This window comes from Salvelinus sp. IW2-2015, linkage group LG33 (assembly GCF_002910315.2).
Source record: "Salvelinus sp. IW2-2015 linkage group LG33, ASM291031v2, whole genome shotgun sequence".
NCBI lineage: Eukaryota > Metazoa > Chordata > Actinopteri > Salmoniformes > Salmonidae > Salvelinus > Salvelinus sp. IW2-2015.
The window spans coordinates 230,901-254,550 of record NC_036872.1 but is presented as its reverse complement, the minus strand read 5'-3'; the positions used below and the strand labels follow the sequence as shown (position 1 = coordinate 254,550).

General features: G+C 43.3%; 1 protein-coding gene across 2 annotated transcripts; it reads right to left on the bottom strand.

Moving 5' to 3' along the window:
• Positions 1–1,471: 1,471 nt before the first annotated feature.
• LOC111957833 (MAP kinase-activated protein kinase 5) lies at positions 1,472–22,219 on the bottom strand. Of its 2 annotated transcripts, none has more exons than XM_023978859.2 (14): positions 22,086–22,219; positions 13,505–13,578; positions 8,658–8,733; positions 8,042–8,139; positions 7,667–7,775; positions 7,294–7,383; positions 7,018–7,113; positions 6,830–6,910; positions 6,391–6,578; positions 6,050–6,170; positions 5,710–5,840; positions 5,390–5,505; positions 5,125–5,229; positions 1,472–1,664 (listed from the first exon to the last, which is right to left on the bottom strand). In XM_023978859.2, exons 1-14 carry the CDS (start codon positions 22,119–22,121, stop codon positions 1,570–1,572), a joined length of 1,416 nt encoding a protein of 471 aa, XP_023834627.1. In that variant the 5' UTR covers positions 22,122–22,219; the 3' UTR covers positions 1,472–1,569. The 2 variants fall into 2 exon arrangements, with proteins under 2 accessions (XP_023834627.1, XP_023834628.1); XM_023978860.2 differs by having other exon boundaries at positions 5,390–5,502.
• Between the last annotated feature and the right edge of the window lie 1,431 nt (positions 22,220–23,650).

The following is a 23,650-nucleotide window of genomic DNA, read 5'->3' as shown; positions in this document are numbered from 1 at the left end:
ATTCACCCATCGGACTGCCAGATGGTGAAGCATGATTCATCATGCAGCATACCACCCTGCATACCACTGCTGGCTTGCTTCTGAAGCTAAGCAGGGTTGGTCCTGGTCAGTCCCTGGATGGGAGACCAGGTGCTGCTGGAAGTGGTGTTGGAGGGCCAGTAGGAGGCACTCTTTCCTCTGGTCTAAACAAAGATCCCAATGCCCCAGGGCAGTGATTGGGGACACTGCTCTGTGTAGGGTGCTGTCTTTCGGATGGGACGTTAAATGGGTGTCCTGACTCTCTGAGGTCATTAAAGATCCCATGGCACTTATCGTAAGAGTAGGGGTGTTAACCCCGGTGTCCTGGCTAAATTCCCAATCTGGCCCTCAACCATCACGGTCACTTAATAATCCCCAGTTTACAATTGGCTCATTCATCCCCCTCCTCTCCCCTGTAACTATTCCCCAGGTCGTTGCTGCAAATGAGAACGTGTTCTCAGTCAACTTACCTGGTAAAATAACGGTAAAATAAAAAATAAAAAACTCCAGAGAACACATTTCCACTGCTCCAGTGTCCAATGGCGGCGAGCTTTAGACCACTCCAGCCAATCGCTTGGCATCGCACATGGTGATCTTAGGCTTGTGTGTGGCTGCTCGGCCATGGAAACCCATTTCATGAAGCTCCCGACAAACAGTTCTTGTGCTGACTTTGCTTCCAGAGGTAGTTTGGAATTCAGTAGTGAGTATTGCAACTGAGGACAGGCTATTTGAACCAACTCCATATTAATGCCCATGATTTTGTAATGGGATGTTCAACGAGCAGGTGTGCACATACTTTTGGGCATTGTGTATTTTAGAACATGTATGTATGTATATAGAACCTATGTACAAATTATGCACATGCTTTAAATTACTATTGCACATTACGTAATAAAGTTGACTGTTGCTGATATCTAGATTGAAGCAGAGCAGCTTCAAGGTACAACAGCAGTAATCTCAGCGAACTACTGGAGCTAAACAGGAGACCCTCACACTTCCACTGAGGTCCCTCTCCCTCCCCCCTGGACCACTTACCACCCAGTGGGTGAACAACCCAAGTCTAAGCCTAGTTCTTCTGTCTGCTTTAGAGAACCATATTGTTCAACTGACAGAATCATCAAACATCAGGCTTCATGATCAAAAATAAGGGTTTCTTTGTGAAATAAATACAATTTGTAGCATTGTTAAAAAGGTAAAGGAATAAGAATCAAATGAAATAAAAACGAGTGAGATTAAAACATCACCGTGGACATCCAGGACAAGCAGCTTGTAAAAATTTGAAATAATAACAGAAAATAATATTTTTGTGATTTTCCTCTTCTTTTTTACGAAAATATAAGGATTTTTTTATTCTTTGCAGTTGTTCATAAAAAAAATATATAGTGCCAACAAGGCCTCTTTTCAATATATCTACAGTACAATAGTCTTGCAAGTGAGTTCTTTAAAAAAAATCCTAGTTTTAGCGTGTTAATTTACATAAAAATGCCTCTACAGTCATTGGCTTAAAAAAAATGTTAGAATAAACAATACAAAAGGAGATATAAATAAATGCTACTGAGAGTCTTGTAAATGTGTCTTTTCCTCTATGGCCAGTTTCACTACTTCAGCCAACTTCAAGCGATCCACTTTGTCAGAGAAGGCCCGTCCTACAATGGAGACCAAAGAAAGAAATGTTGACTAGAACCAGATTTTAGGGAAATTCCACTCTTTTTCAACATCATTTTCATCTCCAGCACCATCCAACAACAACACATTTCAAAACGTTGTTTTTCTATGTTTTGTAATCAAACAGATTGAAGATAAGTGTTTACCGATGACATCATCCGGAGACACTGATGCCATCATCTGCTGTGCATCATGTGATTTTAACCAAGAGCAGGTAAAGGTTACTAACTGAGGAATTAGAATTTTATGCTGAAAAAAGGTAGAACTTCCCTTTAATTATGGGATTTCCTCCACAGAAATTAGTGTTGATGTTCAGTGCCTTCAGAAAGTATTCAGACCCCTAGATTTGTTCCACTTTGCTGTAATGTAACAATCTACACACAAAAACCCATAATGACAAAGTGAAAAGTTTTTAAATGTTTGCCCAGAAATACTTTATTTACTTAAGTATCATACCCTTTGCTATGAGACTTGAAATTGAGCTCAGGTGCATCCTGTTTCCATTGCTTATCCTTGAGATGTTTCAACAACTTCATTGGAGTTCACCTGTGGTACATTCAATTGATTGGACATGATTTGGAAAGGCACACACCGGTCTATATAAAGGTCCCACAGTTGACAGTCCGTAGAGCTCCGAGACAGGATTGTGTCGAGGCACAGATCTGGGGAAGGGTACCAAAAAATATCTGCACCATTGAAGGTCCCCAAGAAAACAGTGGCTCCATCATTCTTAAAAACTGAAGAAGTTTGGAACCACCAAGACTCTTCCTAGAACTGGCCGCCCGGCCAAACTGAGCAATCGAGGGCGAAGGGCCTTGGTCAGGGAGATGATCAAGAACCCGATGGTCACTGATACAGCTCCAGAATTCCTCTGTGGAGATTGGAGAACCTTCCAGAAGGACAACCATCTCTGCAGCACTCCACCAATCAGGCCTTTATGGTAGAGCGGCCAGGCGGAAGCTACTCCTCAGTAAAAAGGCACACGAGAGCCTGCTTGGAGTTTTCCAAAAGGAACTAAAGACCCTCAGACCATGAGAAACAACGATTCTCTGATCTGATGAAACCAAGATTGAACTCTTTGGCATGAACGCCAAGCGTCATGTCTGGAAGAAACCTGGCTCCATCCCTATGGTGAAGCATGGTGGTGGCAGCATCATCCTGTGGGGATGTTTTTCAGCGGCAGTGACTGGGAGACTAGTCCGGATCAAGAGAAAGAAGAAACGGAGCAAAGTAAAGATAGATCCTTGATGAAAACCTGCTACAGAGCGCACAGGACCTCAGACTGGGGCGAAGGTTCACCTTCCAATAGGACAATGACCCTAAGCACACAGCCAAGACAACACAGGAGTGGCTTCGGGACAAGTTTCTGAATGTCCTTGAGTGGCCCAGCCAGAGCTCGGACTTTAACCCGATTGAACATCTCTGGAGACCTGAAAATAGCTGTGCAGCAACGCTCCCCATCCAACCTGACAGAGCTTGAGAGGATCGGCAGAGAAAAATGGGAGAAACTCCCCAAATACCGGTGTGCCAAGATTGTATCAATCTTGGCACACCGGAAGACTCAAGGCTGTAAATGGTGCCAAAGGTTCTTCAACAAAAGTACTGAGTAAAGGGTCTGAATACTTAGGTAAACGTGATTGAAGTTTATGTTTTATAAATTTGCAAACATGTAAAAAAAAAACAGTTTTTATGGTGTATTGTGTGTAGATTGATGAGGGGGGGAAAAACTATTTAATCAATTTTAGAATAAGGCTGTAACATAAATTGTGGAAAGTCAAGGGGTCTGAATACTGTATACAGTTGAAGTCGGAAGTTTACATACACCTTAGCCAAATACATTTATCTCAGTTTTTCACAATTCCTGACATTTAATTCTAGTAAAAATTCCCTGTCTTAGGTCAATCACCACTTTATTTTAATAATGTGAAATGTCAGATTAATAGTAGAGAAAATGATTTAAATCAGCTTTTATTTATTTCATCACATTCCCAGTGGGTCAGAAGTTCACATACCAAATACTATTGGGTGTAGCATTGTCTTTAAATTGTTTAACTTGGGTCAAACGTTTCGGGTAGCCTTCCACAAGCTTCCCACAATAAATTGGGTGAATTTTGGCCCATTCCTCCTCACAGAGCTGGTGTAACTGAGTCAGGTTTGTAGGCCTCTTTGCTCGCACTTTTTCAGTTCTGCCCACAAATGTTCTATAGGATTGAGGTCAGGGCTTTGTGATGGCCACCCCAATACCTTGACTTTGTTGTCCGTAAGCCATTTTGCCACAACTTTGGAAGTATGCTTGGGGTCATTGTCCATTTGGAAGAGCCATTTGCGACCAAGCTTTAACTTCCTGACTGATGTCTTGAGATGTTTCTTCAATATATTCACATAATTTTCCTACCTCACAATGCCATCTATTTTGTGAAGTGCACCAGTCCCTCCTGCAGCAAAGCACCCCCACATGATGCTGCCACCCCCGTGCATCACGGTTGGGATGGTGTTATCGGCTTGCAAGCATCCCCTTTTTTCCTCCAAACATAATGATGGTCATTATGGACAAACAGTTCTATTTTTGTTTCCTCAGACCAGAGGACATTTCTCCAAAAAGTACAATCTTTGTCCCCATGTGCAGTTGCAAACCGTAYTCTGGCTTTTTTATGGCGGTTTTGGAGCAGTGGCTTCTTTGCTGAGCGGCCTTTCAGGTTATGTCGATATATGACTCGTTTTACTGTGGATATAGATACTTTTGTACCCGTTTCCTCCAGCATCTTCACAATGTCCTTTGCTGTTGTTCTGGGATTGATTTGCACTTTTCGCACCAAAGTACATTCATCTCTAGGAGACAGAACGCGTCTTCTTCCTGAGCTGTATGACGTGGTCCCATGGTGTTTATACTTGCGTACTATTGCTGGTACAGATGAACGTGGTACCTTCAGGTGTTTGGAAATTGCTCCCAAGGATGAACCAGACTTCTGGAGGTGTACAATTTTTTTTCTGAGGTCTTGCCTGATTTATTTTGATTTTGCGAAGAGGCACTGAGTTTGAAGGTAGGCCTTGAAATACATCCACAGGTACACCTCCAAATGACTCAAATAATGTCAATTAGCCTATCAGAAGCTTCTAAAGCCATGACATAATTTTCTGGAATTTTCCAAGCTGTGTAAGGCACAGTCAACTTAAGTGTATGTAAACTTCTGACCCACTGGAATTGTGATACAGTGAATTATAAGTGAAATAATATGTTAAAAATTAAAAATTATTTGTGTCATGCACTAAGTAGATGTCCTAACCGACTTGCCAAAACTATAGTCTGTTAACAAGAAATTTGTGGAGTGGTTGAAAAAAAACGTTAATGACACCAACCTAAGTGTATGTAAACTTCCGACATCAACTGTATAAGCTGACATTGCACACTGTATGCCGTATATAGTGCCGTGTTGTGCCTACCATTCCAGCTGAGGCCCTGCAGCCCGTCTCGCAGTAGTTTGCAGTCTCGGTTGAAACGCCACGCATCATGCATCACCTCATTCAGTTTCTCGTCCTCATTCTCCCCTGCCACAAACACAGTTAAGTGTCAAGTGTCTGTGCTGTATACCAAGTAAATGCGTAAGTGCATACATGTCTGTTTTTCTGTGCTTGTCAATAGGAGATGTACACCTGTATTGGTTGACGTGAAGTGTGTGGTGCGTGCGTGTGTGTGTGCGAGACTGACCAGCCTGTGGGAGGATACACTGAGCGATGACGTCTCTGAGTTTCTCCAGGGCCACATTGGCGTCCTCGCCGCCGTTCTCTGGATCGTGGATGAAGAAGCCATCCCTCTGCTTGCTGCTGTACCACAAAACACACACAGTTAGGATATACATGTACCAGACACCAACCGCACACACACATATTTGGTTTAGCAGTGCTGTTGAAAGTCACTCCTCACTATGGGCTCTACAGTCAGACAATGTGAAGCAGATCCTAACCAACTACAAAAGAGGCAGAGAGGCAAGCAGACAGACAGACAGACAGACAGAGAGACCAACGGACCCTAGGAGTTTCCTCTTCCTCAGGATGGGGTTATTGACTGAGTTGAGTGGCTTGAGGCTGATGTTGAGGTCCTGTATTCTCATGTTAGCCAGCTGTTCAGCATGGGCCTGCTGGATCCCTGCTACCATTGCCTGGCAGAGGGAGAGAGAGTTGGCGGGAAACAGGAAGGGTCACAAGGCAAAGTGTTACACCATGAACATTGACGTTTTTAAGGCAGGCAGCAAAAGTTCGGTCCCCGGAGTCTCACAGCCCTGTATTAAGTATGACTGGGTCTATGTAATGCTTTGAGACAGAGAGCTATATAAATGCTCTCCATCTCTGTCCATCCATCCAGGCCCACCTTGTCCATCATCATCTGTGCGGAGGGCAGCACGTTGTCCAGGGCCTCTGTGCAGTTGAGCCAAGGGTGTTCCAGTACACCCTCAATGGTCAGCCTCTCCTCAGGCTTCACCTTCAGCAACCTACAGAGGGAGAGTAATATTAGTGAACTAGAGTCTTCCTACTCAATCCAAACAATACAGCACTGTTTGCGGTCCAAATTGGTTTTGCCTAAAACATCACTCATGAACCATGCCATCTGTTTAAAATTTGGAGACACCCACAATCCATGTTGGGGAGGTATTTGAGGACAATATCCTTGGCGCACACACACACACAGTAAGACCTGCTGTAGGGACGTACTTGCGGACAATGTCCTTGGCCATTTCAGAGATCTGGCTCCACTCGTCCTCGGGGAAGTCAAAGCTGGCCGTCATGATCTTTTTGCGCATATCCTTGGGGATGGTGCGGCTGTGGTGCTTGGAGTAGAAGGGAGGGTAGCCACACAGCATCACGTAGATGATCACCCCAATGGACCACAGGTCACAGCTCTGTACGCACAGCAAGGGAAAGTGAATGAGCCAGGCCATAGGGATAGAGAGAGAAAGAGAGGGAGGGAGAGAATGAAGAAGAGTTAGCTCGACACGACCCTGTAAACAACACTGATGTCATATAGTGGAAATATGTTGCAGCATGTGAAGATGCTTGTGAGATGTTATTGTAAATCCTAAAAAAAAATAACTGAGATGCTGCCATTTGTGGGATAATGGTTTGTCGTGGCTGAGGTAGGGTAGTTGCTCACCTTGTTATAAGTGTAAGGGGTGGGTGAGGTAGGTATTATTCCAGACTTTTCCTTCTGGTGTCGCCTTTGAGCCTCAAGTACCTAGGGTGAGAGGAGAAGACGACACTCATTGAAGCAGGATTATTTTTTTATTTTTTTTAAATGCTCCCCAACCTGGTGTCAGATCTGAGCAGAGCACCCATCCTTACCTGAGGTGCAACGTAGTAAGGAGTGAACTGTGGGGTCATCAAGTCCCCCTGGTCAATCTTTGCAAATCCAAAATCGCACAACTTCACCGGTGCATCCTTGAACATGAAAGGGAGAATGTCAGAACATATTTCCTAAAAAGGTGAAAGGACTCTTGCAACGTGCTTGTTGTAGCCTATTACAACAACATGTTTGTTGTAGCCTATTACTAGACAGCTGTAGTAAGAGCTGTGTGTGTGCGCGTGCACGTTTCCCCGTAAGCCCATCTATCCCCTCACCAGGGAGTTATCCTTGAAGAGCAGGTTCTCTGGTTTCAGGTCTCGATGTGCAATATTCAGTGAGTGACAGTGTTCCAGGGCCTGGCCGATCTGATGGGGGACAGAGGAAACTCAGACATAGGCTCAACTACACAACGTTCACAGGAAGTTATGTTATTAATGCACGGGTGCATTAGCAGCCTGGAAGGAGGAATTTGTCACGTTTGAATGTGCATAAATCTAATACACGCCATTTAGCAGACGCTTTTATCCAAAGTGACTTACAGTCATGCGTGCATACATTTTCCATATGGGTGGCCCCAATAGGAATCGACCCTTGGTGTTGCAAGCACTTTGGTCTACCAACTGAGCCACAGAGGCATTTTAGGGTTACCTGTTTGGTGACCTGGCTAGCCATCTTCTCTGTAAAGTGTCTGTGCTGACTGATCCTGTGGAACAGCTCGCCTCCCTCCATCATCTCCATGACGATCAGTAACCTCGCTCTGCAGCCACATAGAAGTGGAAAATTAAGGCAATCAAGGCATTTTCCTCCACTCAAATCTGGGGTAAAGTTTTTGTTTCGTTGTTACATCTGTGAATGACATGGTTACCTATTGTTACATTTAAACAGATACACGAACACTAGGTGCAGGAGCATAACACGTGTAAATACACTATGTAGCAATTCGATAACATTCACATGTTTTTCAAATGAGCCCGTCAATAACATGTTATATGTGCTGGTACATTGGACTTGCTCCTTCCTCACCTTGGACTGGATTCGTGAGGAAACTGCACACTGTTGGCGTACACCTCCATAATCTGCACGATGTTGGGTTGTGTAGCACACATCATGTGGAGCCGCACCTGAATCATGGACAGAACAGGGAGTTAAAGGTAGACTCAGTAAGATGCCTGATGGACAAAGTAAACAGTAGTAGTGGGTCAATTTGGGAGGGGGGGTGGCATGTGACTGCATTGCTCGTTTCGACTTCACCTCACACAGCTGATCAACTGCAGTTATTGGAGGTGCTTTATCAGGGAAGTAAGTCATGGGCTGGTGATGACATTGAGTGGGTGAGTGACAGACACAGCCACCCTGAGTATTAGTTGAAGAGTGAAGACAAGAAGACACACAATGATGAAAGACGAGACAAAGTGCATGCCCCCGAATGGAACACTATTCCCTATATAGTGCACTATTTTTAGCCCTAGAGCCCTGGTTAAAAGTAATGCACTACATAGGGAATAGGATGTCCTTTGGAACGTAGACAAAGACAACACAGGAGACTCAACGCTGACCAAACATAGACACCTAGAGCGCAGACGACAAACAGACAAGGACGTACAAAAGACAATCAGAAAGGCAAAATAATGGTTCAAACCTCATTTCGGGCCTTGGGACGATCAATTAGGATTTTCAGGGCCAATCGTTCCTGAGTCGACTTCTTCACACAAACTCTTTGGAGGGGAAAATAAACATTTCAAGGAAAACATTTGACAATATAAAAATACTGAGGCAGTTTTTCATGGTGCACGGTAGTCCACTCTATTATTAAGTTAAATGTGCAATATGCAGAAATTGCTCCGCCATTTCCTGTTGGTAAAATTGGAATAGTTGCCTACTTTCAGTTTGTGACAAAACAAGCAGTCATTGTGTAGAGAATCATTTTACCATCTAAACTGCAGTAAGATATATTTTTCATAATAAAAAAATATTATATTTTCAGCTGGTGTACAAAACTGAAAGTTAAAGACGCAAAAACTTAATAGAAAGCATAGATATGGCGCACACTGAACAGATCTACTGCTTCTTAGACTTGCTTTCAATGAGAATTACAGATCTATAACTCACATTTGGTCGGGTCGCCCAAAACGTTACATTTTGCAGATTTAAATAAAAGTAGGCCTAATACCAGTACTAGGCTAGTAGGCTACAATTTGTTCATAGAAACAAATAAAGACAGTCCCCAACGAGGACCAAAACATTCAATCAAAACCTCTGCTCCTAAACTGAGATTACACTACGAATAAAGCCTAGCCTATCCTGGAGGTACATTTTGCTTCAACCAAAGATCAGTAGGAGTGAAATACCAGAGACAGACATGTTACAGGGAGTAGTCCACCTGATAGAGGGACTAGGTCCCCACCTATTGGCCTTCAGGTGTACTGCACCTTATGTACTATGGTTGCATTCTGGGCCGTCCCGGCATTCCATGGTTTCCATGTTAACATAACTGAAGTATTCTCAAAGCTCTGAGTCCGAGCCATTATTATCACACAAACATGGTGTCAGAAGTAACTGAACCCAAAATAAGTGTACATCACGTTGCTGGAGTCTGTAGTGCACTGCTGCTGTAAGTACTTTAGGATATCAAGGTTTTGGCATCAGCATTAGGAGCAAGCTAGTTAACTAGCCATTTGTTCCTCGTTAACTAGCTTGCATACAGTGGCTACCAACATACCGCCGACAGGTGAAATGAAAATGACTGCCGATTTAGGCAATAACTGGGTTAATTTTAAGGCCGAGTTTGAAGACGATCTGCTAGCCTCTGGATTATACGACAAATCAGCTGAAGTGCAGACAGCAACACTGATAAGAGTGATGGGCAGCGAGTCTCATCCCATCTACAAAACACTTGTATATAACAGCAGATCAGGAAAAGGACATTGCAGCTATTCTAATTGCCCTCGAGAGATACTTTAAACTGTATATTTGATTTATCTTTGAACGCTTCATTTTCAGCACCTGCAGACAAGAGGGTGAGTCAATTGATGCTTTTGTGACCTGATTAAGAGAAAGCAGCCTCTTGTGACTATGGACAATTAAAAGATGAGCTGATAAGGGACAGAGTGGTGTTTGGGATTGCTGATGAGGGTGCACGTCGTTGTCGCCGCCGCCTCCTCCTCCTCTGAGAACGTGGTCTCACTCCAGCCTCTGCCATTGAGATCTGCCGCGCTGCAGTGTTGACAGATAGGAGAATGAAAGCAATGACGCAGGACAGATCAGGGGACAACAGCATCAACGGATGGCGGTCCACACTTAAGCAAGAAAAATAAAAAACATCAATTGAGTGCAGCAGGGGAAATCCCTGGGACATGCAGATACTGCAGCAACAATCACAGGCGAGGACGGGAGCTATGCCCAGCCTATGGTAAGGCTTGACGTCTGTGTGAAATTGTAAATCAATTTGCTAAAATGTGCATGAAGAAACAAGCCTCGTGCCAACTAAACACAGTGGATACTGCAGCCCTGGAAGAGGAACTGGAGAATGGAAATAATGGACATATCTATTCAACCAGGAGCAATGCATGCACAGGGGGAAAAAACGTATCGTCAACCTACAACTGCACAATGGAGTAAAGCAGTGTCAATTAGACTCAGGAGCAACCTGTGACATGATGAGCATAAAGGACAAGATTAACCTTATCTCCAGCAAAACCAAACTGAAGCTATATTCAGGTGAGACAATGAACTAAGTATGACTGTGGAGAACAGAGTGTGTGGTCAGGGGAGCACACATAGAATTGACTGAGATTGTAGAGGCCTGAAGGCAGTGGACAAACATGAGAGGGATGGCCACCTAGCCACTGTCACAGAGCCCATCGACGATTAGCAACATGGTGATTGTCAAAAAAACAGACTTAATCTAAAATGGATTACATTTTTTTTAAGCCTTAATCTACACAAAATACCCCATAAAGACAAAGCAAAAACAGGTTTTTAGACTTTGTTTTACAAATGTATTACAAATAAAAACAGAAATACCTTATTTACATAGGTATTCAGACCCTTTGCTATGAGACTCGAAATTGAGCTCAGGTACATCCTGTTTCCATTGATCATTCTTGATATGTTTATACAAATTGATTACCACCTGTGGTAAATTCAATTGATTGGACATGATTTGGAAAGGCACACACCTGTCTATATAAAATGGTCCCACAGTTAACAGTGCATGTCAGAACAAAAACCAAGCTATGAGGACTGTCCGTAGAGCTCTGAGACAGGATTGTGTCGAGGCACAGATCTGGGGAAGGGTACCAAAAAATTTATGCATCATTGAAGGTCGCCAAAAGAAAACTGTGGCCTCCTCCATTCTAAAATGGAAAAAGTTTGGAACCACCAAGACTCTTCCTAGAGCTGGCCGCCCAGTTCCTCTGGAGGGGAGAACCTTCCAGAAGGACAACCATCTCTGCAGCACTCCACCAATCAGGCCTTTATGGTACACTCCTCCGTTCATCTTTCCCTCGATCCTGACTAGTCTACCAGTCCCTGCCACTGGAAAAACATCCTCATAGCTGCCACCACGCTTCACTGTAGGGATGGTGTCAGGTTTCATCAGGTCCTAGGACTCTCAGACCATGAGAAACAATACTCTGGTCTGATGAACCCAAGATTTAACTCCTTGGCCTGAATGCTAAGCATCACGTCTGGAGGAAAGATGGTGGCAGCATCATGCTGTAGGTATGTTTTTCAGCGGCAGGGACTGGGTGACTAGTCAGGATCGAGGGAAAGATGAACGGAGCAAAGTACAGAGAGCTCCTTAATGAAAACCTGCTCCAGAGCGCTCAGGATTTCAGACTCGGGCGAAGGCTCACCTTCCAACAGAACAACGACCCTAAGCATACAGCCAAGACAAAGCAGGAGTGGCTTCGGGACAAGATTCTGAATGTCCTTGAGTGGCACAGCCAGAGCCTGGACTTGAAACCGATTGAACATCTCTGGAGAGACCTGAAAATAGCTGTGCAGCGACACTCCCCATCCAACCTGACAGAGCTTGAGAGGATCTGCAGAGAAGAATGGGAGAAACTCCCCAAATACCGGTGCCAAGCTTGTAGCATCATACCAAAGAAGACTCAAGGCCGTAATCGCTGCCAAGGTGCTTCAGCAAAGTACTGAGGAAAGAGTCGAAATACTTATTTAAATGTCATAGTTTATTTATTTGTAGACATATTGCAAAAATTTCTAAAAACCTGTTTTTGCTTTGTTATTATGTGGTATTTGTGTGTAGATGGATTGAAAACAACAGTTTATCTGTGCCAACATAATTGCAAAAGGGTTTTCTAATGATTAATTTGCCTTTTAAAATGATAAACTTGGATTTGCTAACACAACGTGCCATTGGAACACAGGAGTGATGGTTCCTGATAATGGGCCTGCCTATGTACGCCTCTGTAGATATTTCATATTTTTTTTTATTTTTATAAATCTGCCATTTCCAGCTACAATAGTCATTTACAACATTAACAATGTCTACACTGTATTTCTGATCAATTTGATGTTATTTTAATGGACAATTTATTTTTTATAAAATAAAAAATAAAAAATAAATTATTTTTTAAATCAGCTTTTCTTCAAAGAACAAGGACATTTCCAAGTGACCCCAAACTTTTGAACGGTAGTGTATATACATACACTTACTTCAGCTCATAAAACATGGGACCAACCCTTTACCTGTTGCATTTATAATTTTGTTCAGTATACCTATAAAGTGAATAAAACTGTATGTAAACATTGTAAAAATGACCAGTGTTCAATGTCTCTTCATACATGGCGCAACAGTCTAAGTTGCCAGGCAGAGTACCCAAGCGGTGGTTGGCTAGTTCAACAGTCTGATGGCCTGGAGATCAAAGCTGTTTTCTAGTTTCTCGGTCCCGGCGTTGATAGACCTGTACTGTCTCTGTCTGCTAAATGGTAGAATGGTGAACAGGCCGTGGCTCAGGTCCTTGATGATCTTCTTGGCCTTCCTATGACACCAGGTGCTGTAGATGTCCTGGAGGGCAGGCAGATTACCCCCGGTGATCCGTTGGGCAGACCGGAACACCCTCTGTAGAGTCATGTGGTTGTGGGCGGTATAGTTTGCGTACCGGGTGGCGATGCAGCCCTACAGAATGCTATTGATGGTGCATCTGTAGAAGTTTGCAGTATCGAATCGGAGTATATAGAATTGTGAGAATCACAATACATATCGTATTGGCACAATATTGTATCGTGAGGTCCCTGGCAATTCCCAGCCCTAGCACTGTAAATACACTGAGTGACACCACCTTTAACACTAGTCCCATCCAGTCTAAGAGCACTGGACTCCTCTGGAGGACCACTCGTCAACCTCATCTGCATTTAGGCCTAATATGCAATAAGTTATGCATATCCTACATTGCACAAATTAGTTAGTATCCCTGGGCAAACTACGCAAAATAGGGCAAACTCTGATAGAACAATGCTCACCTAACAGGTCCACTGATCCCTGCCCCGAGCTTCTGTGTCCAGTTAATGTTGTACTCTTCCAAGATGGAGGTCTCCTAAGAGAGGGAGAGGAGGACCAACACAAGAGATAGATATTGGAAAATGTCACACACTAAACAAGTGTAGGCAGCAGCATCCCTGTTCACAGTTAATGTTGGCTAATCCCTCTTTTGCTAGGTCAAGCTCCTGTTGTGTTGACACTTGGACGGAATTGTAACGCATAACAATTACTCAAGGTTTTTCTTGGACCAGAGATGACCTATCCCTTACCTCTGGGCTCTGCTTCCACCATTTCTATCCTATGGCTAGCTAGGGCATATTTGACAAACAGCAAGGGAAGAGTTGTTTTTAAAAGCCTAAATGCTTAGGGAAAACTCAATTGTCACTTGAAGCATTTCCTTTTCAGTCTAGTGGACCGTTCTGGCCCTTGAAGCTTTTGGTGTGCAGTCAGGCTCAAGCTGTGTTCCAATTCTCAGTGCTAGGCTATTCCAAAAACCCACCCTCTCTCCCTTCTCCCTTAGCACATTCTAACCCAGCTGTGTGAGCAGGCGCCACTTGGATCGGATATTATGGCTGATATGGATGCCCAATGACACACTAAGAGTAGTGGAGAAGAGCAGGGGAGACTAGGCCAGGCAGCTGAGGGGTTGTCTGGGGATTATTAGAGGTCCACACTGGGAGGCTGGCTGGGTAACATTTAAGACAGACCTGGAGAGAGGAAAGGGGGTTCACACTTCACAGAGCGGTACATAGCCTTAATACATTAAAGTGTCTCCGGCTAAAAGCATCTGGCAGGCTAATTAGTCTATAATACCCTAGCCCAAACTTAGGCACCTTTTTTAATTATTTTGAAAATGGATTCCAAGTAGAGGAAACATGTCCGCGCAAAGCCAGACCAAAACATTGATATTATCATATTTTCTTGTTCACTGCTCAGCAATGCAAACGGCGCCTCTCGAATCAGAACCTTCTACAAATTATGGATATAGTTTTGGACATTGTACCTGCTAGCAGCATGTCCCGTCATTGGACCATGACTTATCGCACAAGCTGTCGCAATGGAGTGCCCTTAGAATAAATGAAATAATTCATAAAGCTGTCTAAATTTGGGCTAACAATTGTAACAAAAAATAAAAGAAATCAGACCCCTCCCCTAGAAATCAGGCCAGATCCAGAGCTACCCCCGTGGACCCTAGGACCAATTATAGACTGGGGAATGACTGCCACAACAGAAATCAACCAGCAGAGGGAGCCAAGGTTCAAAAAGAGCTAGACATAAAACAAGAACCAATCAGCATGAAGGCTGAGGGAGAGTGGTATGAACCGCTCGACCAAACTGACGCCCTAGCGGAAGAAGATATATGGGCATCAGTGCTGAAAGACTTAACATTGGACTGAGTCCCACCGAAAAATTTTGAGCATGCTACAAGAGAAGTAGTAGTGGCAAAATGTGACAAATTGATTGTACTCCTAAGTGTCTTCCCCCAAACTGAGCGTCTAAAGAGAGGTATAAAAGAAGGAGAGGTCAGTGCCTAGGGTATGATCCTCAACACATATGATTTGGACATCATAGAGAATCATCAGACAAGGTAAATTACTTTTCACTATACTCTGCTTGTATTGACTACTTTGACATTAAGGCACAAGCAATAGATTGACTGGTATATCTTGAGAATTGTGTTGTATCCTGGAAAGTCACTCCATTTAAAAGTAAAAGGACGCAGTTGTGTATGAGAGAAATCTCCTGGAGAGCAACAAGTTCTATCTTTTGGAGTACCAGAGACAATTTCAATTTGAAGGATTGAAAAAGCCCAGATATAAGTAAGCCTCGTAGAGAGCCAAGGGTCATCAGAAAGGGGTCCATATCTAGGCAGTAGGCAGTGAAAAGTGTAACCATAAGAAATTTAGAGACAATAAGAGATTCAAATATTATACACAGCAGAGGCTGCCAATATTACTCTTATAGACACCAGTTTCGGGAAGGACCAAGGGAATAGAGCTTTAAGGTAAATATATTGTTATTTGCTTTGTTTAAGAGTAAGAAGAAGTGTTTAAGCTGATTTATATTTGCAATAGTATCTGGCATAGCATAACGCATTAAGGATTGATTGAGCATTATTGATGTATTAGGACTGTATAACCATTTAACTGCAATAACGTGTATAAGACAAAAAACAGAGTGACTTAATAAAAGCTTGAAACTTTGACAACTAGGCCAGAGAAACTATCTGGAGAGAAAACGCCTTTGACACTCTCACTGAACGGAAAGTGACCCTGGTTATAGGTTAAAGTGATAGCACTAAAGAATATTTCATTGTGGGGACAATAATATATCTTTGGAAAAGTCAAACATATAACAATACTAGTTTCCAAGTGACTACTAGCTGACGAGCATAATAACTAACGGAAGATTAGTTATTAGGTATTGATATATAAGAGAGGAAGACACAAGGTAAGGGAGTATAGGAAGAATCTATAAACATAAAGTAATAAAGTACTCATCTATCCAAGGCCCCACACTAGACCGGGGAAATAAGGGAGTGATAACGTGAACGAAGGAACAAACCCAACTCACGCGAAGGGCCAGTACGAATAAATAGAAGGGTTGGTAGGGCCGCACGGCTAGGCCCTTGTTACACCGAGGTAACTAAAATCCTAAAGTACTCTGCCTAGCCAGAGGACGGGATAGAGGCTTTTGCTGCAGGCAACGGGCAAAAGTCAGCACCGTGACACAATACCCGTACTGCCTTGAGCTTGAGGGTGCTTGATGCAGTAGTTAGCTACTCCTTATTCTGACCATGACATCACATTCCAGAGGTTTAATGTCACACTTAAATGTAATCTATTCCAGAAAAAGGACTGTAGTGTAAAAAGCACAAAAAACATTGTCCTGATATGTAGCAAATGAAAAACTGAACTAAACACATTGATAGATAGGTCATGGGTTGGGTAGGGCTCGGCGATATACTGTATTTTACTATATACACCGGTATTGATGCACATACTGGTTTGGGTAATTACTTTACCTTCTATAACGGTATTTCAATGTTTGGTTTGTTAAATGTGATACGCAATGTCTGTTTTTGTAGTTTACTCCATTTGCTTCTTCAGTCATCGCTCTCCCTCTCCTGCATGCCCCTAACTACATCAAACCCTGCCCCAAACTATTTTTTTTAAATGTAACTAGGCAAGTCAATAAGAACAAATTCTTATTTACAATGACGGCCTACCGGGGAACAGTGCCTTGTTCAGGGGCAGAACGACAGATTTTTACCTTGTCAGCTCGGGGATTCGATCCAGCAACTTTTCGGTTACTGGCCCAACGCTCTAAACACTAGGCTACCTGCTGTCCCGAGCTACACCAAGCCCTGCTCCCAACTACACCAAACCCTGCCCCCAACTACACCAAACCCTGCCCCCAACACTCAAGGAGAGAGCAGTTGCTCGACCACTCTGCATGGTCAGATGGATGTATAATTGTTGGTGACATGCTGCTTTCCACAAGCATTCTATAATTACCCCATTTGTTTGTGTATCTTCCTGTCTGCAAACTACTGTTTGCTAGTTTGTCTTAGCAAGGTGTTGCTAAAATAATTTGTTTTAGCTGCTAATGCTAATCGCTAGTTAGCTAGCTTGCTAAATGTACTAAGAGTCAGAGCAAACGTAATTAGTTATCTAATACCGCCTGGTACCAGTGCTGATGTAGGCCTAGATAAGCATGTTTGTGCAACAGTATCTAATCAGATAGGAATAAGGATGAATACGTTGGCTAGCTAGCTACATGAAGTATGACAACGTAATGTAACATCTAATTAGGGTCACCAAACTGTGGGTCCTATTCTGTCATTATCATCCAAGATGGCGTAGCAGTCAGACGTCTTTGTCCTCGTCTTGGCCCATCTTTTTACTTCGCATATATTTTTTATATTTTTCTTAACCTCAGCATACTCTCCTGCAATCCGCCTCACCAAATGTGGTATGGATCTGCTATTTTCTTTACTTTTGAACCGGAACCCCGAACAGAAGTTAGCCAGCTACTAGCTAGTAGTCAGCTAGCCACTGCTAGCAGTCATCAGCTAACCTTTAGCCCGGGCAACTCTTGCCAGTCTGCACAGCACGACTCAAACCAGAGCAAATCTGACTTTCTTTTCTCCATATCTCCGGATTCCTACCGCAAGCTCTGAACCTTTTCACCTGGATCATCGCAGCTAGCTAGATGCTATCCGAGTGGCCACTCCTGGCTAACGTCGCTGTCCAGAAGCAAGAACCAATTAGCCTGGCGCTAGCCTTTGCTAGGCCCATCTCCCGGCTAGCCGAAGAGGTCCATCAGCCACTCCTTGGGCTACAATACCTATTTTGCCAATTGGCCTGGACCCCTTTCACTGCCGACACGGAACCCCGCAGATGCATCACATCTGGACTACCGACGTAATCTGCTCGAGGTTTTTTTTCAACTGGCTCCTACGTCGCGATGTCCCCTGAATGCCCATCTGCTAGCCGCGGCCCGCTAACTGTCTAGAGCATATCGGAATGTTAGCTGAAGAGGCCCATCGGACAAATTCATTGGCCACTATACCTATTTTGCCAATTAACCTGGACCCTTTTACCACAGGGAGCCCTGCTAATCCATCACGACTACTCTGCCGACGTAACAGCTACAACAGACTTCTTCCGTCGCGACGTCCCTCTAAGGTCCTTCTGCTAGTTTGCTAGCCCCGGCCCGCTAGCTGTCTGATTCGCCGTGTCTCCAGCCCGCCGAGCTACTCACTGGACCCCTATGATCACTCGGCTACGCATGCCTCTCCCTAATGTCAATATGCCTTGTCCATTACTGTTTTGGTTAGTGATTATTGCCTTATTTCACTTTAGAGCCTCTAGCCCTGCTCAATACGCCTTAGCTAACCCTTTAGTTCCACACATGCAGTGACCTCACTTGGTTTAAATGATGATTCTAGAGACAATATCTCTCTCATCGTCACTACCTAGGTGTCTGGTTAGACTGTAAACTCTCCTTCCAGACTCACATTAAGCATCTCCAATCCAAAATTAAATCTAGAATCGGCTTCCTATTTCGCAACAAAGCATCCTTCACTCATGCTGCCAAACATACCCTCGCAAAACTGACCATCCTACCGATTCTTGACTTCGGTGATGTAATTTACAAAATAGCCTCCAATACTCTACTCCGCAAACAAGACGTAGTCTATCACAGTGCCATCCGTTTTGTCACCAAAGCCCCATATACTACCCACCACTGCGACCTGTATGCTCTAATTGGCTGGCCCTCGCTACATATTCGTCGCCAAACCCACTGGATCCTGGTCATCTATAAGTCTTTGCTAGGTAAAGCCCCGCCTTATCTCAGATCACTGGTCACCATAGCAACACCCACCCGTAGCACGCGCTCCAGCAGGTATATTTCACTGGTCATCCCCAGAGCCAACACTTCCTTTGGCCGCCTTTCCTTCCAGTTCTCTGCTGCCAATGACTTGAACGAATTGCAAAAATCACTGAAGCTGGAGTCTTATATCTCCATCTCTAACTTTAAGCATCAGCTGTCAGAGTAGAGCACTGTACCTGTACACAGCCAATCTGTAAATAGCACACCCAACTACCTCATCCCCATATTGATATTTATTTCTTGCTCCTTTGCACCCCAGTATCTGTATTTGCACATCATCATCTGCACATCTATCACTCCAGTGTTAATGCTAAATTGTAATTATTTCGCCTCCATTGCCTATTTATTGCCTTACCTCCCTAATCGTCTACATTTGCACACACTGTACATAGATTTTTCTATTGTGTTATTGACTGTATGTTTGTTTATGTGTAACTCTGTTGTTGTTTCTGTCGCACTGCTTTACTTTATCTTGGCCAGGTCGCAGTTGTAAATGAGAACTTGTTCTCAAATGGCCTACCTGGTTAAATAAAGGTGAAATAAAATAAAATAAAAATAGATGAGGTAGTCATTCAAAAATCATGTTAAAAACTATTATTGCAAGCATATTATTATTATGTGGACACCCCTTAATGAGCGGAATCGGCTATTTCTGCAAAATCCGTTGCTGACGTGTATAAATTTGAGCACACCGCCATGCAATCTCCATAGACAAACATTGGCAGTAGAATGGCCTTACTGAAGAGCTCAGTGACTTTCAACATGACACTATAATAGGATGACTACCTTTCCAACAAGTCAGTTCGTCAAATTTCTGCCATGCTAGAGTTGCCCAGGTCAACTGTAAGTGCTGTTATTGTGAAGTGGAAACGTCTAGGAGCATCAACGGCTCAGCCGTGAAGTGGTAGGCATCACAAGCTCACAGACCTGGACCACTGAGTGCTGAAGTGCTTAAAAATAATCTGTCCTTAGTTGCAACACTCACTACCGAGTTCCAAACTGCACCTAAAAGGAACGTCAGCACAATAATTGTTCGTCGGGTGCTTCTAGGCCGAGAAGCTGTGGACAAGCCTAAGATCACCATGTGCAATGCCAAGCGTCTGCTGGAGTGGTGTAAAGTTCGCCACCATTGGACTTTGGAGAAGTGGAAACGCGTTCTCTGGAGTGATGAATCACGGTTCACCATCTGGCAGTCCGACGGACAAATCTGGGTTTGGTGGATTCCAGGAGAACGCTACCTGCCCCCCTGCATAGTGTCAACTGTAAAATTGGTGGAGGAAGAATAATGGCCTGGGGCTGTTTTTCATGGTATGGGCTAGGCCCCTTAGTTCCAGTGAAGGGAAATCTTAACACTACGGCATAAAATTACATTCTAGACAATTCTGTGCTTCCAACTTTGTGGCAACAGTTTGGGGATGGCCTTTTCCTGTTCAGTATGACAATGCCCCCATGCACAAAGCGAGGTCCATACAGAAATGGTTTGGTCTAGATCGGTGTGGAAGAACTTGACTGGCCTGCACAGAGCCCTGATGTCAACCCCATCGAACACCTTTGGGATGAATTGGAACGCCAACTGTGAGCCAGGACTAATCGGCCAACATCCGTGCCCGACCTCACTAATGCTCTCGTAGCTGAATGGAAGAAAGTCCCTGCAGCAATGTTCCAATATCTAGTGGAAAGCCTTCCCAGAAGAATGAAGGCTGTTATATCCTGGTGTGTTTGGACCATGATAGATAGTCACGATAGTCACATCACCAACAAACTATCATGGTCCAAACACACCAGAACAGTCGTGAAGAGGGCACGACAACACATTTTCCCCCTCTGGAGAATGAAAAGATTTGGCATGGGTTACCAGATCCTCAAAAGTTGTACAGATGCACCCTTGAGAGCATCCTGACCGGTTGCATCACCACCTGGTATGGCAACTGCTCAGTATCCAACCATAAGGCGCTACAGAGGGTAGTGCATACAGCCCAGTACATCACTGGAGCCAAGATTCCTGCCATCCAAGACTGATATACCAAGTGGTGTCAGAGTTAGGCCCCAAAAAATGGTCAGACTGTTTTCTCTGCTACCGCACGGCAAGCGCCAAGTCTAGGTCCAAAAGGCTCCTTATCAGCTTCTACCCCCAAGCCATAAGACTGCTGAACAATTAATAAAATGGCCACCTGGACTATTTACATTGACTGACCCCCCTTGTTTTTACACTGCTGCTACTCGCTGTTTATTATCTATGCATAGTCACTTTACCCCTACCTACATGTGCAAATGACATTGACTAGGTACAGGTACCCCATGTATATAGCCTTGTTATTGTTGTTTTATTGTGTAACTTTATTCTATTTTTTATTGATCTCTGTATTTTTAAGTTACATATCTTGAAAACTTGATTGACAAAACTTGATTGCTGATTTGACCCAAATATTTTGGGACCATGTCAACTATGGACTAATTAAATAAATACCAAAATATACTTTTGAGTGTAGTGTTCCTTTAAGTGGAAAACCAAACCAGGCAAGTTTCATGTGAGATGAAAGAAAAAGTAAACTTTCCAAAACATGTCAGATTTGTGTCATTTGAAATGAGCATGAGTGTATGTTATGCATTAAACATTTCTTCTAAACAACAATAACATAACAAGAGGAACGAAATGTGTCTGCAATAGAAATAAACAACTGACATTAGTCTTTGAAGTACAATCTGACTCTTATCAGTCAAGTGACACTTATTCCAATGCATTATGTAGTGACGGGAGGATTTGATAGTTACATATCCGGATATTATTTCTGACGATAAATCGTATCATATCATTTTGACAATATCCTATTATTTTTGCGCTAGCTACCTGCACCAAAACGTCTGTATTTTTCCTTAATAGCTGGTTCTAAATGTTATTTTTAAATATGGAGCCACTTTGTTTTCAACACTTATTTCCATCGTTCTCTCATGGCTCTCGTGTCCTTCTGCAGAAATATGTTTGGAACATCGAATCGCAATACATATAGCTAGAATCGCAATAGATATCTTATAACCACCTAAGTATCGTGATAACATCGTGAGGTCCCTGGCAATTCCCAGCCCTAGCCTTATGACAACATTAGCAGCACATCCAACATGAAAACAATTGTTCTGTATTCAAATTAATCAACATTACAGTACCTTGATGAATTTGTCTGCGTTGTTATCCTCCGACATGATGTTCCACTGTGGTAGAATAACTTTTAAGGATTTCTTTCACAGTTTACAATCAAAACAAAGGGGGTGACCTTAAACAGTATTGTTAATGTTAAATAGCTAACGTTTTCCCTGCCGGGAACAAGCTACTGGTGACAGGCCAACGCCATGGATGACGCTTGATGTTCGGTCAAAAAGCCAGGTGAATGCGTTTACTTTGGTAACCCGACTTGAAGACACCCAGCCGGAGAGAGTTCGTCTCACAAACTACAGTGCCTCCAACCTCTTCCGATCGTCCTGACTTGGCTGTATCGACCATGTAGAGCGACAAAGTCCCAACTGGTTGTATGTAAAGTCGTAAGGTGGATGGGCTCTAATAGGCGAGCTCACCACTTTTGGTGGGGTGCTGAATGGGGGACAAAGAGTTGGTTATTTTTAGCCAGCATTGAGTGCTATGCTTGAGCTGCTGTACTTGCCTAGCTACAGCAGTAGCAAGATAGCCACAGGACACGCACCGGTCTAATGAGCTGCTAACGTTAATTAGCGTGACCCTTCGTCTCGGGGTTCGTTACTGTTAAATGCAAGCAAACTGGCTAAGTGAAATGCGTTGTTGAGAGACCTCATGTGAACATGAAGCGGGGGAGGTTCGCCGAGTACCAAAACTCGTCGACGCTAACTTAATTAGCTCGCTAAAAGAGCCTGGCTTGCTAGCAAACCGTCCCAACCATTATTTGCCAGCGAGTGTAAAAGTGAATAGCCATCCAGATTAGATATCACTTCGCTAAACGATAATAAAGATGAATCGTATAGTGACTTAAACCCTAGCTAGCTAGCTACGGTTCTTGTCAAAGGAAAAATTGTGTCTAACTAAACAATAACTGTCTATAACGAAAGCCTGATGAGAATTATACATATTTGAAGACATTACAATTCAAAATATTTGAGGATTGTCATCACGAAACATTTCAATATCAAAGTAAAATATATTAGTAGCATTGAGCCCGGTTCACTTATCACATTTTCGCCGTTTTTATGAAAACAGGCAGGAAAAAGACAGACATTTATTGGGCCTTGGGGTCCATCGCGTTCAATTCGAGAACAAAGAGGCCGTGCTCTATCTCTGGCGGTGTTTGAAAGGATCAAACCCGTAATGTATCAAGGGTAAATTGTGACTGTACCTGACCTACAAATAATAACGAGTAGTTATTTATGATGCAGTGTTCTTTGTAGATCAGTCCGTTGGCAGTCGCCTGCACTGTCGGCAGTAATGACTTCAAACAAGACCAGATGTTGAGTATTGGGCACATTCGTTCCCCAGGCGTTTCTGACGCATACCAGATCGTACAACGCATGAATAGGTATTTTACGCATGAAGAAGTTGAAGGAAAACATCAACTCAAATTGTTCCTTTTGTGATGACCACCCAGAAACAGTGTTGCATCTTTTTTGGCATTGTATTTATGTAAGAAAACTGTGGCAAGACATCAGTAGATTTATAATTGAACACATTTATGGAGATCTTACACTATTGTGGAGAGATGTACTTCTTG